At 42.8% G+C, this 13215-nt stretch overlaps 1 protein-coding gene across 1 annotated transcript in view; it reads right to left on the bottom strand.

Annotated features, from left to right (window-relative positions):
* The window catches only part of LOC136840252 (mitogen-activated protein kinase kinase kinase 7-like), a 388562-nt gene that overhangs the window by 346821 nt on the left and 28526 nt on the right, over positions 1-13215 (bottom strand). Inside the window, 2 exon segments of the mRNA XM_067106882.1 lie at positions 9909-10026; positions 10492-10630. Of these exon segments, the coding sequence (XP_066962983.1) occupies positions 9909-10026; positions 10492-10630 (257 nt within the window).

The raw sequence follows: 13215 nt of genomic DNA, 5'->3' as shown, positions 1-13215 counted from the left end.
CTGAAACACCATGAAGTTCTTCCAAAAAGCAAGTGATAGGTCCATGTCCTTGACTTCATGTGCTCTCTGTATATTATCATTATTATTCAGAACATTAACCCTATTCATATGGAACAAGCCCACAGGGGCCACTGACTTGAAATTCAAACTTCCAAAGTATATGGCATTCATTTGAAAGAAGTAATAGGAAATACATAGAGAAAGGATAAGTTTAAAAAAAAAATTGAATACATAAAAAAGTAAGCAAAATTATTAAGATACAAGAAGAATTGTTTCAGGGTAGTAATGTGTTGCAACTTTGCTAAAACTTTTGAAGTTCCAACTGCACAACATCCTCTAGTGGGGAAGGAGCCCAGTCTCCTCCTAAGAAGAGTCATATGCCTAATTAATAACTTCATGAAGCCAGAAAGAAAGGGTATTCTTGGACACCTTCTTATGCATACCAGTACTAATGAAAAGCTGCTATACTCCAGCCTCTTCAGGTAGTACTTTATGACAAAGACCAGGCAAAGAGGCATCTTGTCCAGGTCTCCAACAACAGTTTTGAAGGGAGGGAATCAAGAAACTCTTAAATCTCGTCTGAAACAAATGGGTTCAAAGCCTTTACAGGCAGTCCCCGGTTATCGGTGGGGTTCCATTTCTGAGGGTGTGATGATAACCGAAAATCACTGCTAACCGAAAATTGGCGATTTTCAGAGCCTTTTCTGCAAGTTTCGGAGCACCGATTTTCAGTTATCAGTGCCTCTGTTAGGTGTGTACTGGCGCCAGTACCCAATTATCAGCGCCGATAAGCGGAAATCAGCGATTTTCGGCGCCGAAAATTGCCGATTTTCGTCGCTAGACAAGCCCCATAAAACCGGATCGCCGTTAACCGGGGACTGCCTGTGTTACAAACTTATGAACAAAGCAGAATGAAAGAGATCCCTAACACTTCAAGGGCCAAATGAGATATGACATGCCATGCAACTCCCCCACCATCTTTACCAATGCCAGAGCCAAGATGAAAACAGTCTTAGTGTTGAGAGCTACCACTATCTGAAAAATTCAGGCCCTTCAATCACTCATTTATTTGTTTTACCTTGTCCGAAACTCAAAATTCACCAGAGGGTTCCCAGCACCATAATATACTGTAGTATATATAAAATATATATACAATACATAAAATTAAAACAAACACACCTGGATGGTTGCAGGCACAAAGAGGTAATGGCAATGCTGTGTACATCATGGGCAAACTGAAATAGGTAGGCCAGAGTAAGCATTTCCATGCAAGGACTGGGAGGGCCCTTATTGGCATAGGAGCTTTCACAACAGTGACTGGCTTAAAAGCACCATCGTTACTGAAATGTCATTCTGTTTATCACTTTTGAGAGGCTAAGTATTGTTTGGCGGGGAATGGATAGGCCAGTGTAGCTCAGTAGAGGATAGAAGATTATCAGTTTGACTTGAGATGACATGGGGGAATATGCTGCAGCTCCCAATCCCAGGACATTTCCTAAATATTTTAAAATAAATATACTCAAAATCTATTACTGATTTTAGTTCTTATCTGTTATGACACTGTGTAAGCTGTAATTATAATTTTACAAAATAAAAAAAATATTAGAAAACCACTTATAACTTGGTAAAATTAGCATATTTTTATGACTGACCTTTGGAAAACAGGCCCCGCACTGGGTTGGGAACATTCACTTCCAACTTCCCCCCAGAAGGCACAGAAAATTTGTATGAATTTTTTTTCTTATACCCTGTGTATAAGCATATCTTCTTTCCATTGATGTGTTTTTTTTTTATATTGGCCATCCTTAAATTTAGCCCAGTTGAGGGGTGTGTTTAATATATATGTAGCCCAGACTGTGAAGGTTAAGCAAGGAGATATTCATTCCTGGTTTCTGCTCATGTCTCATGAATTCTGATATATTGGTTTTATTTCCTATTCCTGCAAACTTATTTATCTATCACCTTTTCCGATCACTTGTCCCTCTCTACTTGTCCCTCTCTGCAGGCTGATTTCCATTTGGAGCCCACCTGGTTTATAGTCTGTTGACTCTGTCCATAAGGGTTTTCAGTTGAAGATTTAAAGAGAGAAGGAATGGTCTCAGCAGGTGAAACAGGGGTCACCAAAGGAGTATATCCATGAAGGGGTGGAAGTGTGAAAGGAGAAGTATTACCTCTCACCAACACTGCCAAGACCTTCTTGGACTTCCTCTCCTTAGGCCCAAAATTCTTCCATCAGGAAGGTGACCAAAAAAAAAAACACTCAACATAGGGAAAATACCAAGAGCAAACCAGACCCCTGCAAAAACAACACACTGTTACACTCATTACATCTTTGTTATTCACTTTCTCTCATGGGGAACTAGCACTCCCCATTGTATTCACATTCCAAGCCAAAAACAAGTAGAAAGCCAGAGTCACCATCCAAAGAAGTTATCCAGAGGTGGCTTCTACAACCATAGGGATACAAGCCCAACAGCAGCCCAAAAATTACTGACACAGTGAAAGAACAACTGAGGCAGAAAGGGATAAATTACCATTAGTAAGCAATATTATAACATCACTATGAAATATGTTACACTTTTCATTTTCTGGTATGAGTGAAAAGAAAAATACTGTAAGGGAATGATATCCTTTTCATTTTCTGGTATGAGTGAAAAGAAAAATACTGTACGGGAATGATATCATAATGAATATAAATATGCCAGGCTAAGAATGAATTATCATAAACGCCTGACAGTTAACTGTTCATTAAAAACAATAGCTTAAATATTCCTTTAACTAATAAATAACCAAAAGCATAAAATAACATTGTAGTTCCCCATCTCAACCAGGGTTAATGAGACACGAGTTACAATTACAGTAGGGAAATATTTTTAGCTAAATTATCTATTACAGCATTTTCCTTACATGGAAAATCTGAAATACACATATCCAATTTATAATACCATATTTTCCACTTCTGTAAATTAAAGGATGAAGATATTCAGCTTCCTTGGCATCTATATATGCTAAATTATCTGTTTCTATACTGCTTCATTATTTTTCAAACCCTGAAGTAATAGCAATACTGTACAGTACATCATTTTACTAACATACGGATCAAAAGATTATCCTGTGAAAGGTAAATGCTATAATGTAAGGTCTGACTCCGAAATATGATATTTTTATGATAAAATAAAGTTTTGTACGTACTTACCTGGCAGATATATACTTAGCTATAGTCTCCGACGTTCCCGACAGAAATTCAAATTTGGGGGCACACGCGACAGGTAGGTCAGGTGATCTACCATACCCGCTGCTGGGTGGCGGGAATAGGAACCATTCCCGTTTTCTAATCAGAGTTTCTCTTCCACCTGTCTCCTGAGGGGAGGCTGGGAGGGTTATAATCGATATATCTGCGGGTAAGTATGTACAAAACTTTATTTTATCATAAAAATATCATTTTTGTACATGCAACTTACCCGTCAGATATATACTTAGCTGATTGGCACCCTTGGAGGAGGGCAAGAGACAGCTAATAACTAAAAACGGGAAACAACATATGTTGTAGGATATACAAAAACCATGGTTCTTACCTGATTGGGCAGAAGACTTCATGGATACTGTCTATGAGTCTGCATGCCTCAAGAGCTTCAGCGAGGAAGTGACCTATGACTGACAGCCCTTCTGGATCATATCAATGGGGGAAGACCCACTTACATGACAGAGCCTGTTATGGATCGTGTCAATGGGGATTAACCCACTTACAAGACAGAGCCCTCTACCTGAATCATATCAATGGGGGCTATCCCTCTTACATGACAGAGCTAGGTAATAATAAAAACTACAAGGAGCTAACAACCAAACCCGACCACCTGACCAAGCCTAACCTTGTTAGTGATACGAGATGAAAGAGAGAGTATCTCAACACTCTCTTCCAGCCGACCATAAAAACACAACCACGCATTAAAAGAAACAACCAACTAGTTAGACTAAAAAGGATTAGCTTCAGCTCCTTGACCCAGCACCGAATCCGCGGATACGTAAGCTCCTAGAGAGAAGCACTTTCATAATGCAATACCTAACATCTCAAATAATGAGAAGCAAACACTGAGTTACATCTCCAGTAACGTAGAGTCCACAATAGACTGGAGGGACCAAGACTTGTGGAAAGCCAGAGAAGTAGCTATGGCTCTCACCTCATGAGCATTCACTCTTAGGAGCTGTAAGTGCTCGTCCCTGCAAGAAAGATGAGCCTCCTTGATAACATCTCTAATGAAGAAAGCCTGGGCATTCTTAGAAATTGCTCTTGAAGGATCCTTGACCGAGCACCAAAGACTTTCAGTGTTGCCTCCGAGCTGTTTCTTTTTCTCCAGATAACATCTAACGCTTCTTACTGGACAGAGAGTGTGATCCAGCTCTTGTCCTGAAATAGTGGAGAGTCCTTGACCTAAAACTGTAGGCCAAGGTTTGGAAGGGTTCTCATTCTTTGCTAAAAAGAGAGGCTTAAAGGAGCAGATCGCAGAGTCCTTCTTAAAACCAACAGAACCTTCCAAAGCCTGTAATTTGCTCAATCTTTTAGCAGATGCAAGAGCAAAAAGAAACAACGATTTCCTGGTTAAATCCCTGAAAGAGGCAGATCGAGGAGGCTCAAATTTATCTGACATTAAGAATTTTAAGACCACGTCCAAATTCCAGCTGGGAGGTCTCTGGGGACTTGTTTTAGACGCCTTGAAAGACCTTATAAGGTCATGAAGGTCCTTATTTTCGGAGATGTTAAGACTCTCTGTCTAAAAACTGAGGAAAGCATGCTTCTATATCCTTGATGGTGGAAACCGCCAGATTACACTGTTCCTTTAGATAAAGAAGGAAATCCGCTATCTCCATTACAGAGGTACTGGAAGAGGACACTTTCTGAGCTTGCACCATCTCCTAAAGACTTCCCACTTCGGCTGGTAGAGGCGCAAGGTAGAGGATCTTCTGGCTCTGGCGATAGCCCTTGCAGCCTTGCGCGAAAATCCCTTCGCTCTAACCAGTCCTTCGACAGTCTGAAGGCAGTTAGGTTGAGAGCGGGAAGGTTCTTGTGATATCTGTCGAAGTGGGGCTGTTTGAGAAGATCGCTCCTGAGAGGAGCGACCTGGGAAAGTCTATCATCCATTCCAGTACCTCTGTGAACCAGTCTCGGATGGCCAAAAGGGAGCGATCAGGGTGAGCTTGGTACCCTTTGAAGAAGTGAACTTTCTTATCACCTCCCTAGAATCTTGAACGGGGAAAAGCATACCGCCTAGACCTTCCCAATTTAGGAGAAGGCCGTCTATTGCTACTGCTCTGGGGTCCGAGATTGGGGAGCAGTAGTTCTCCAATCTCTTGTTCCAATGGGTGGCGAAAAGAGGTCGATATGAGGTCTTCCCAAAGGAACCACAGCCTTCGCAAAACCTCTTGATGTAGAGACCATTCCGTGGGAAGCACCTGGTCTTTCCTGCTGAGCAGATCCGCTCTCACATTCCTTTCTCCCTGAACAAATCTGGTGAGGAGAACGATGTTCTCTCCCCGCCCATAACAGAAGGCTCCTTGCTGCGACGTACAGGGAGAAGGAGTGAGTCCTCCTTGCTTCCTGATATAAGCCAGGGCTGTGGTGTTGTCTGAATTTACAAGGACTACTGACCCTTGACCAGCCGCTCAACTGGATGAAAGCTAGATGAATGGCTACTAGCTCCTTCTTGTTGATGTGCCAGACCTCTGATCCCCTTCCCAGGTGCCTGACACTTCTTCCGAGCCTAGTGTTGCTCCCCAACCCGACTCCGACGCGCCTGAGAACAACACTAGGCGAGGGTTCGGGTGGTTGAAGAGGAATTCCTAGACCCAGTTTCTGTGGGTCTAACCACCAACAGAGATGTTCCTTTACTTGATTTGTAATCTGAAAGGAGTCTGACAACTCTTGGGACTTCCGATCCCAAGATTCGTTCAGGAAGAACTGTAGAGGTCTTAGGTGAAGCCTTCCTAGAGAAACGAACTGTTCCAGCGAGGAAATGGTCCCCAGCAGACTCATCCATTCCTCGCCGAACATCTGTCTTTCCCTAGAAAGTCTGTCACCTTTTGAAGGCAGCGTTCCTTCTTTCCAGGGAGGAAACGCTAGAAACCCCGAGAATCCATCAGAATCCCCAGGTAGACAATTTCCTGCTGAGGAATCATCTGAGACTTCTCGAGGTTCACAAGAAGTCCTAGCGACTGAACCAGTCTTAATGTACGAAAGGCCCTCCAGACAACGGTTTCTTTGATTGGCTTGAATCAGCCAATCGTCGAGATACAAGGAAATCCTCACCCTTCCAAATGCAACCAGTGAGCTACATTCCTGAGAATGGTCGTGAACACTTGGGGAGCTGTGGAAAGTCCAAAGCACAGAGCCCTGAACTGGAAGGTTCTTCCGCCTACCATGAACCTTAGGAACTTCCTGGAGGAGGGATGGATGGGAAATGGAAGTAAGCATCCTGAAGGTCCAGGGACACCATCCAATCTCCTTGACGAAGAGACGACAGAACAGAGGACGTCGCCTCCATCGAGAACTTCTTCTTGATGACGAACGAGTTCAGGAGTTCACATCCAATCACCGGTCCCCACCCTCCCGAAGATTTTTTGGCACTAGAAAAAGCCGATTGTAAAACCCCGGGAGTGAAGATCTTGCACCGGTTCTATGGCAGCCTTTGTTAGCATTTGTTCGACAGCTAGCAGAAGGGCTTGCCTTCGACAGGATCCTTGTATTCGCCGATAACTCCTCGGAGTTGTTGTCAAGGAGGCTTCGAGATGAAGGGAATGAGGTAACCCTTCCTCAAGATAGAGAGGGACCATTCGTCCGCCCCTTCTGTGCCCAGGCTTCGGCGGTTCAGAAGTCTGGCACCTACTGGCATCTGGAGGACTTGTTTCTCACTTGGACTTCCTGGCAGGAGTCCTGAAGGTCTTGTTCTTCTTTCAGGTCTACGCTCCTGATAGACCTGGATCCCTCGAAAGGGCTCCTGAAAGGGGGCCTTCTCCTTCTTAGCAAGGGAGCAGTAGGTCTCATCCTTTTAGACGACTGGGCTTAGCAGATCCTGAGATGCTTTCTCAGACAAAGAACGAGAGACCTCCTTAACCGCCTCCTTGGGAAAAGATGGCTTGACAGCGGAGCAATAAGAGGGAGGACCTCTGGAGAGGAGAAACCCATTTGAGAGAAAAGCACTGAAGACGGATCTCTTCTTAAGCAGGCCAGTGCCGAACAGGAAGCGATCTCCATAGAGCCGTCCCTAACAGCTTTGTCCAAGCAAGACAACACACTGCTGAGGTCCTCCATACTGACCGAGTCCTCTTCAAGACTCCTCTTAGCTAAGGCCCCTAGAGACCAGTCCATAAAGTTAAAAACTTCTAGAATGCGGAAAAGGCCCTTGAGGAAATGATCCAATTCACATAATCCCCAAGAACCCTTGGTCAAGAAAGAGAGTCTTCTGGAAGAATCCACCAGCGAAGAGAAGTCTGAGCCAGCCGATGAGGGGAGGGCTAACCCCATCGGTTCCTTAGTCTCGCACCACATTCCCGCTCTTTCCCGAAAGCCAGAGAGGGAGGCAAGGAGAAGACAGTCTTGCCTGCATCCTTCTTCGAAGAGAGCCACTCTCCAAGCCCTTATGCGCCTTCTTCATCGAGATCGTCGGTCGCATCTTAACCAAAGAGGAAGACTTCGAGGCCTTGGTGCTCGAAAGCATGGAGCCAGGAGAAGGAGGAGAAGCAGGCTTGAGGGATTCTCCATACTCCTGAACAAGCAAAGCTGTTAACCTCTTATAATCTGAAACGCTGATATCCTTGGGGATTCATCCTCGATAAAACTTCCAGGCCAGCAGGAGGAGGAGAACGTTTGGAAGCAGAAGGGCACTTGCCAGAAGAAGAGCGCTGACAAGGAGAGGAGCCTTTGTCCACTGAAGAACGACGATCCGGGAAAAGCGCCTGCTAGATGACTGGCGCCTGACAGGAGAAGAGGTCCTGTCGAACGGTAGAGGAGCCCTTATTAGGAGAGGGGCGCTACCAGAAGGGAGGGAGGCTGGGGAGGAGAGAGCGAGGCGAAGAACGAGACTGACGAGAAGAGCTTTCACTGGGAGAAATCATCTCCAATAGGAGAAGACCGACGACGACGAGGGCGCGAGCGCCTGGGAGGAGAGGCGCTATCCGCCGACGAAGAGCGCCTAGGAGAGAAGCGCCTACAAGGAGAGGAGCGCCTACCAGGAGAGGAGCGCCTGCTGCTGGAGGGGCGCTTAACAGGAGAAGAACGCTTCACAGAAGATGACTTGCTGGGAGAAAAGAGTCTCTTGAGGACTTGATCGGAAGAGAGGCATCCTTCCTACGAGAAGAGCTTCTTTGATAAAGAGCTAGCAAGAGCAGCTAGCTGAGCCTGGAGGCCCACCAGGATCTGCTTGGTGGACTCCTGACCACCAGAAGAAGAGGAGGGAGATCTTCGAGTTCTCTTCTTTGCAACGGAGAACCCTCTGGGAAGCGCTCAGGGCTGGAGTCCAATGCGTCTCCTCTAGGAGCCTTCCAAGTCCTCTTCAAAGGGCGCGACTGGCCGAACTCCAACCACGCTGGGGAGAAGAAGAAGCAGAAGACGAGAAACACTTCTTCAAGATCCCTTTCTCACGGCGATCTAAGGCAGCCTGGGACACGCCAACAGGCGCTGCCGAAGGGACGCCTGACCGTTGGGGAGTGCTCTTCATCCCCCTTGCGGCTGTCGACATTCCTCCTCCACTGGGTCTGGGAGTTTGGAAGAGGTCTAGGCCTAGGAGCGATGCGGAGCGGTCAGACGCCCCTCCACTACACTGGGGACACTACACATCACTATCACTTTTCACTTTCTTTTCCTCCAAAGCACGATCTGCAACTGCATCTCATGGATCGTGGCCTTCATTGCAGCCATCTCCGAAGACGAATCCACAGGTTCGATGAAGGGTGAAGGAGCTGAAACAACAGGAGTGACAGGCAAATCTGGAAGAGTGTTAGGTTCTAATTCTACCTCCTTAGAAAGAGACCTACTTGAGCTCCTAGAAGAAGCCTTCCTAACTCTATCCGTCTCCAACTTCTTTACATAAGAGTTCAAAGCCTTCTATTCCAGATCAGTGAGATTCTCGCATTCAACACAAGTGTTATCAATCGAGCAATCATTCCCCTACACTCGAACACACAGTATGAGGATCACTGAAGCTTTCGGCAAGTCTCACCTTACAATCAGACCTAACACACACACGAAACACTGGTGCAACACTCTGATCAGACATTCTTACAGAAAAATCCAAAGCCAAAATCAAAATCAAACCACAAAAAGCGTATGCCAAGCCAAAGATCCAATACGTCACCAAAGGTCAGTCCAAAATAATCCTCAGCAAGCGAAAAATGAAAATCTAAGCAGGAGGAACCAACAACAGATGTTGCCGGAACCAGTGACAGAGAAAATCTGATTAGAAAACGGAATGGTTCCTATTCCCGCCACCCAGCGGCGGTATGGTAGATCACCTGACCTACCTGTCGCGTGTGCCGCGAAATTTGAATTTCTGTCGGAACGCCGGAGACTATAGCTAAGTATATATCTGACGGGTAAGTTGCATGTACAAAAACATTAATTGGGTAAGTGTTACTTGACTAATATTCTGGGTCACCTTTGTTGCATATAATGTACATAATGAAGAGCAAAAACTGGTATAATCTGGGCACAAAACAACCTGATACGACTTACCAAGCAGCCCTACACTTCCCCTAAAATGGGGAAATTATCAGAGCTTTAATGATCACATGACAGGCAATTCTTCAGTAAATAAAAAAATGAAAAGGAAAAATTTAAAATACAGGAACAGCATACATTGTGAGGGTATAACATACCACAGAATCTATAAGAGCTGCATAATACACGTCATAGCAAATACCTGTGTAGCAATGGTCTGGGATGAATAGCATGGAGATATGAAACAGCTTTTGCACACTGTAACAGCCAAGATATTCCATGTGCTAAGTTGTATTCTGTTTTATGAGAACTGTGCAGTACTGAAGAAAGAGAAACAGAAATATAAATTATTATCATCACCTAAAAAAGGTCATAAATGATATATACAGGTAAACATGCCAAACTGTGCCACCATTATTTTGCTAAACTGCAAAATTATAAAATTACGAATCATTTGAGAATTTATTAAAAAAAGAATACTGTAAGTCTTCATTTCAAAACTAACCTTGTAAAGGAAAACCTTACATAAGCACATTAATGATGATGTTTGTTTTAATTCACTCAATGAAGTCATAAAAAAAGTTAAATATACTTTGCATGTAATTTTTAAAAGCTATGTTATTTGGACAATTCAACCATTCAAGGAACTGACATGATGACCTTGGCAGTGAATCTGTCATTGTATAATGCATTCTACAGAAAAGGACAAACTAAATTGCACACAAAACTTTATAAGAATTCAAAATATCTGTACAAGTTTTATTTACTGTACATCATCAACTTACAATGATACAGAGAACCTCCATCTGCAAATTCTATCACAAGACACTTATGAGCATCAGACATGCAGGCACCATAGAGATGAATAATATTTTCATGATTAACACGAGCTAACTGTTGCACTTCATTGTGAAAAGCATTAACCTGAAACAGAAAGGCTATGTACAGTTTCATAAAATAACATAATCTCTTTCTATCACAAATACAGTAGATCTTAATGCAATGTGAAAGCCTGTTAAGGGAACATACCCTTGCTTAGCCTTTGCTAAGTTACCAAAAAAATCCTAGCCTTACATTGCAATTTACTTACCTTACCCTACATACTCACACATTTAGCTCATAGAGCAATAAAAATGAAAGCCAAAACAATTCAATGTAAATAACTTTAACTTAAATTTGTGACTTTATTTGCAGAAAGTTCATAGCCTAGTTTAAGATAGGCGATTTCAAGGCCTTAGCTGTCTTTAGTGGCCTATGCTAGACATTATCAGTTTACTACAACACAGGATGGTGTACGGCAGCTTTTCTCTACACATTTTTGCTTTCAAAATAACAAATTTTTATAAAGATGTTTGAATTTTTTTTTTCTAGATACACAAACCTGAAGTCTTTTATATGAGAGTATTCCCAGTGTCGCTTGGAAATGGTTGTGGAAGCAGCAAGACTTTACTTGGTTTGAGGTGGGTTCATTTATCTCAGAAAAATGCACATTAATTTATAAATTGGCTGTTAGGTTAAACATAAAGGCAAACCATTGTCTTGTATCTGGGAGACTTACATCTTAAGTTGGAGGTTTGTCTCCTGGAAGCTCAAGAGCAGGGTTCCTACTGCCACTTGGGAATGCCCATTTTCCTAGTAATGTACAAAAGCAGGACAAAGCATTAATCCTGTAACCTTCTATATAGCCTAACTGATGCAAAGACTGATAACAGAACCTTCCACAGACAATTATGACTGAACTTACTCTAAAGATATTTTCAGGGGAACTCAGTCCCCCACACCCACCCCTTATGTGTATAAGTGATAAAAGTCAGTAGGCAGCAATATTATCACAATGCTACACACACAAGACCCCTTGTTGTAAGGGAGGAGAAGGATGTAGCATTTTTGGACGGAAGCCATTAGAGAGGATTATTATTATTTTATTATTAAAATAGTTCAACCAGACCACTGAGCTGATTACCAACTCATAGGACTGGCCTGAGGATTAAAATGAAATGGAGTTCAGGTAGTTCCCGGTTAACGGAGATTCCATCCCCAGCCAAGTGCCGCTAACTGAAAATCAGTGACAATAGCACTAATGGCCCGCTTCACAGCGCCATTAGTCGAGACCGGCGCCAAAAATCCAGTTAACACCATCGCTAGACAAGCGCTGTAAAACTGGATCGCTGTTAACCAATGCCACCAGTAAGTGGGGAGTGCTGCCAAGCACTGGGACTAAATGACAAATGAAAATGAAATTTTAAAAAATATGCAAAAAAGGCATTTGCTTCTATACTAAACACGCGCACTTATTCAATATATTTACTCACGTTTCCATCTGCACAATTAAAAAAACAAAGTACAGTACAGGCAGTCCCCAGTTATCGGCAGGGGTTCCGTTCTGAGGGTGTGATGATAACTGAAAATCGCCACTAACCGAAAATCACCGATTTTCAGCACCGAAAAGCGCCGATCTTTGGTTTCAGAGCCTCTGTCAGGTATGTATTGTAGCCAATAAGTGGAAATCAGCGATTTTCGGCACTGAAAATTGCAGATTCTTGTCGCTAGACAAGCCCCATAAAACCGGATCACCGTTAACTGAGCCTGCGCATTAACCGGGGACTGCCTGTATGTGATAAGTCAGAATAAGTTAGAATTTTTAAAATTCATATTTTTTATTCAATGAATGCCCCAAGGATATTTGCATTTTCAATAATTACTTTTTATATTTTACCAATCAAATTACAGCTCCCCATGAATATTAAAACTGGAACAATTGAAAATGTTGTGGATTCTGATAAAATTTCACTGATCAATCTATTTCCGAAACTTGATAATGTTTTTGGTTATATTGTGGACATTCAAACAACACATGTTGAACTGTTATTATCACTCTGCACTCAGAGCATTCAGGAGCAGGGTTATGTGGGCTGCTCATTAAGTGTCCATGTGTCAGACAGGTATGGCATATTTGGAGATGTGTCAGAATTACTGTGCTTGTGTATGTCTCTCATTTTAGTATGACTCCATTTTCTAACACCAGGTTTTATTTGTTTTAAATTATTTTCAGGTTCTTCATTCCATATATTTTTCCATTACAAAATTTTTTACTTATTTTTGTATTACATAATCACTAATAGGGATATTTACATCTGATCTTGTCATGTGGGCTGCTTCTTTGGCTCCTTTATCATCCTCTTCATTCCCCTTAATCCCTATATGGGCAGTGATCCAACACATTTCTCTATTTTTCCCATTATTATACTGTACAACTTATGAAGTAAAAACTTAATTTGTTGTACAATGATATTTTTTCGTTTGTAATTTTGAATGGCTTCTATAGAGCTTCTTGAGTCGCTAAAAATCACAAAAATACTGAGGCATTATAAGGTAGAGAGAACTGATACATTTTGTCTTGAGACACTGCAGCATATCCCATTCCGTATTGTGGTTTAGCTCTGTGTATATTGCGAAATGTGGACCTTTTTACATTAAATGTTTTATTGTATGTTGTCTATGGTGTTCTG

The sequence above is a fragment of the Macrobrachium rosenbergii genome, chromosome 7 (assembly GCF_040412425.1).
Source record: "Macrobrachium rosenbergii isolate ZJJX-2024 chromosome 7, ASM4041242v1, whole genome shotgun sequence".
In the NCBI taxonomy this organism is placed as follows: domain Eukaryota; kingdom Metazoa; phylum Arthropoda; class Malacostraca; order Decapoda; family Palaemonidae; genus Macrobrachium; species Macrobrachium rosenbergii.
The sequence above is the reverse complement of the archived record's forward strand: the minus strand, read 5'-3'. Positions and strand labels throughout refer to the sequence as shown.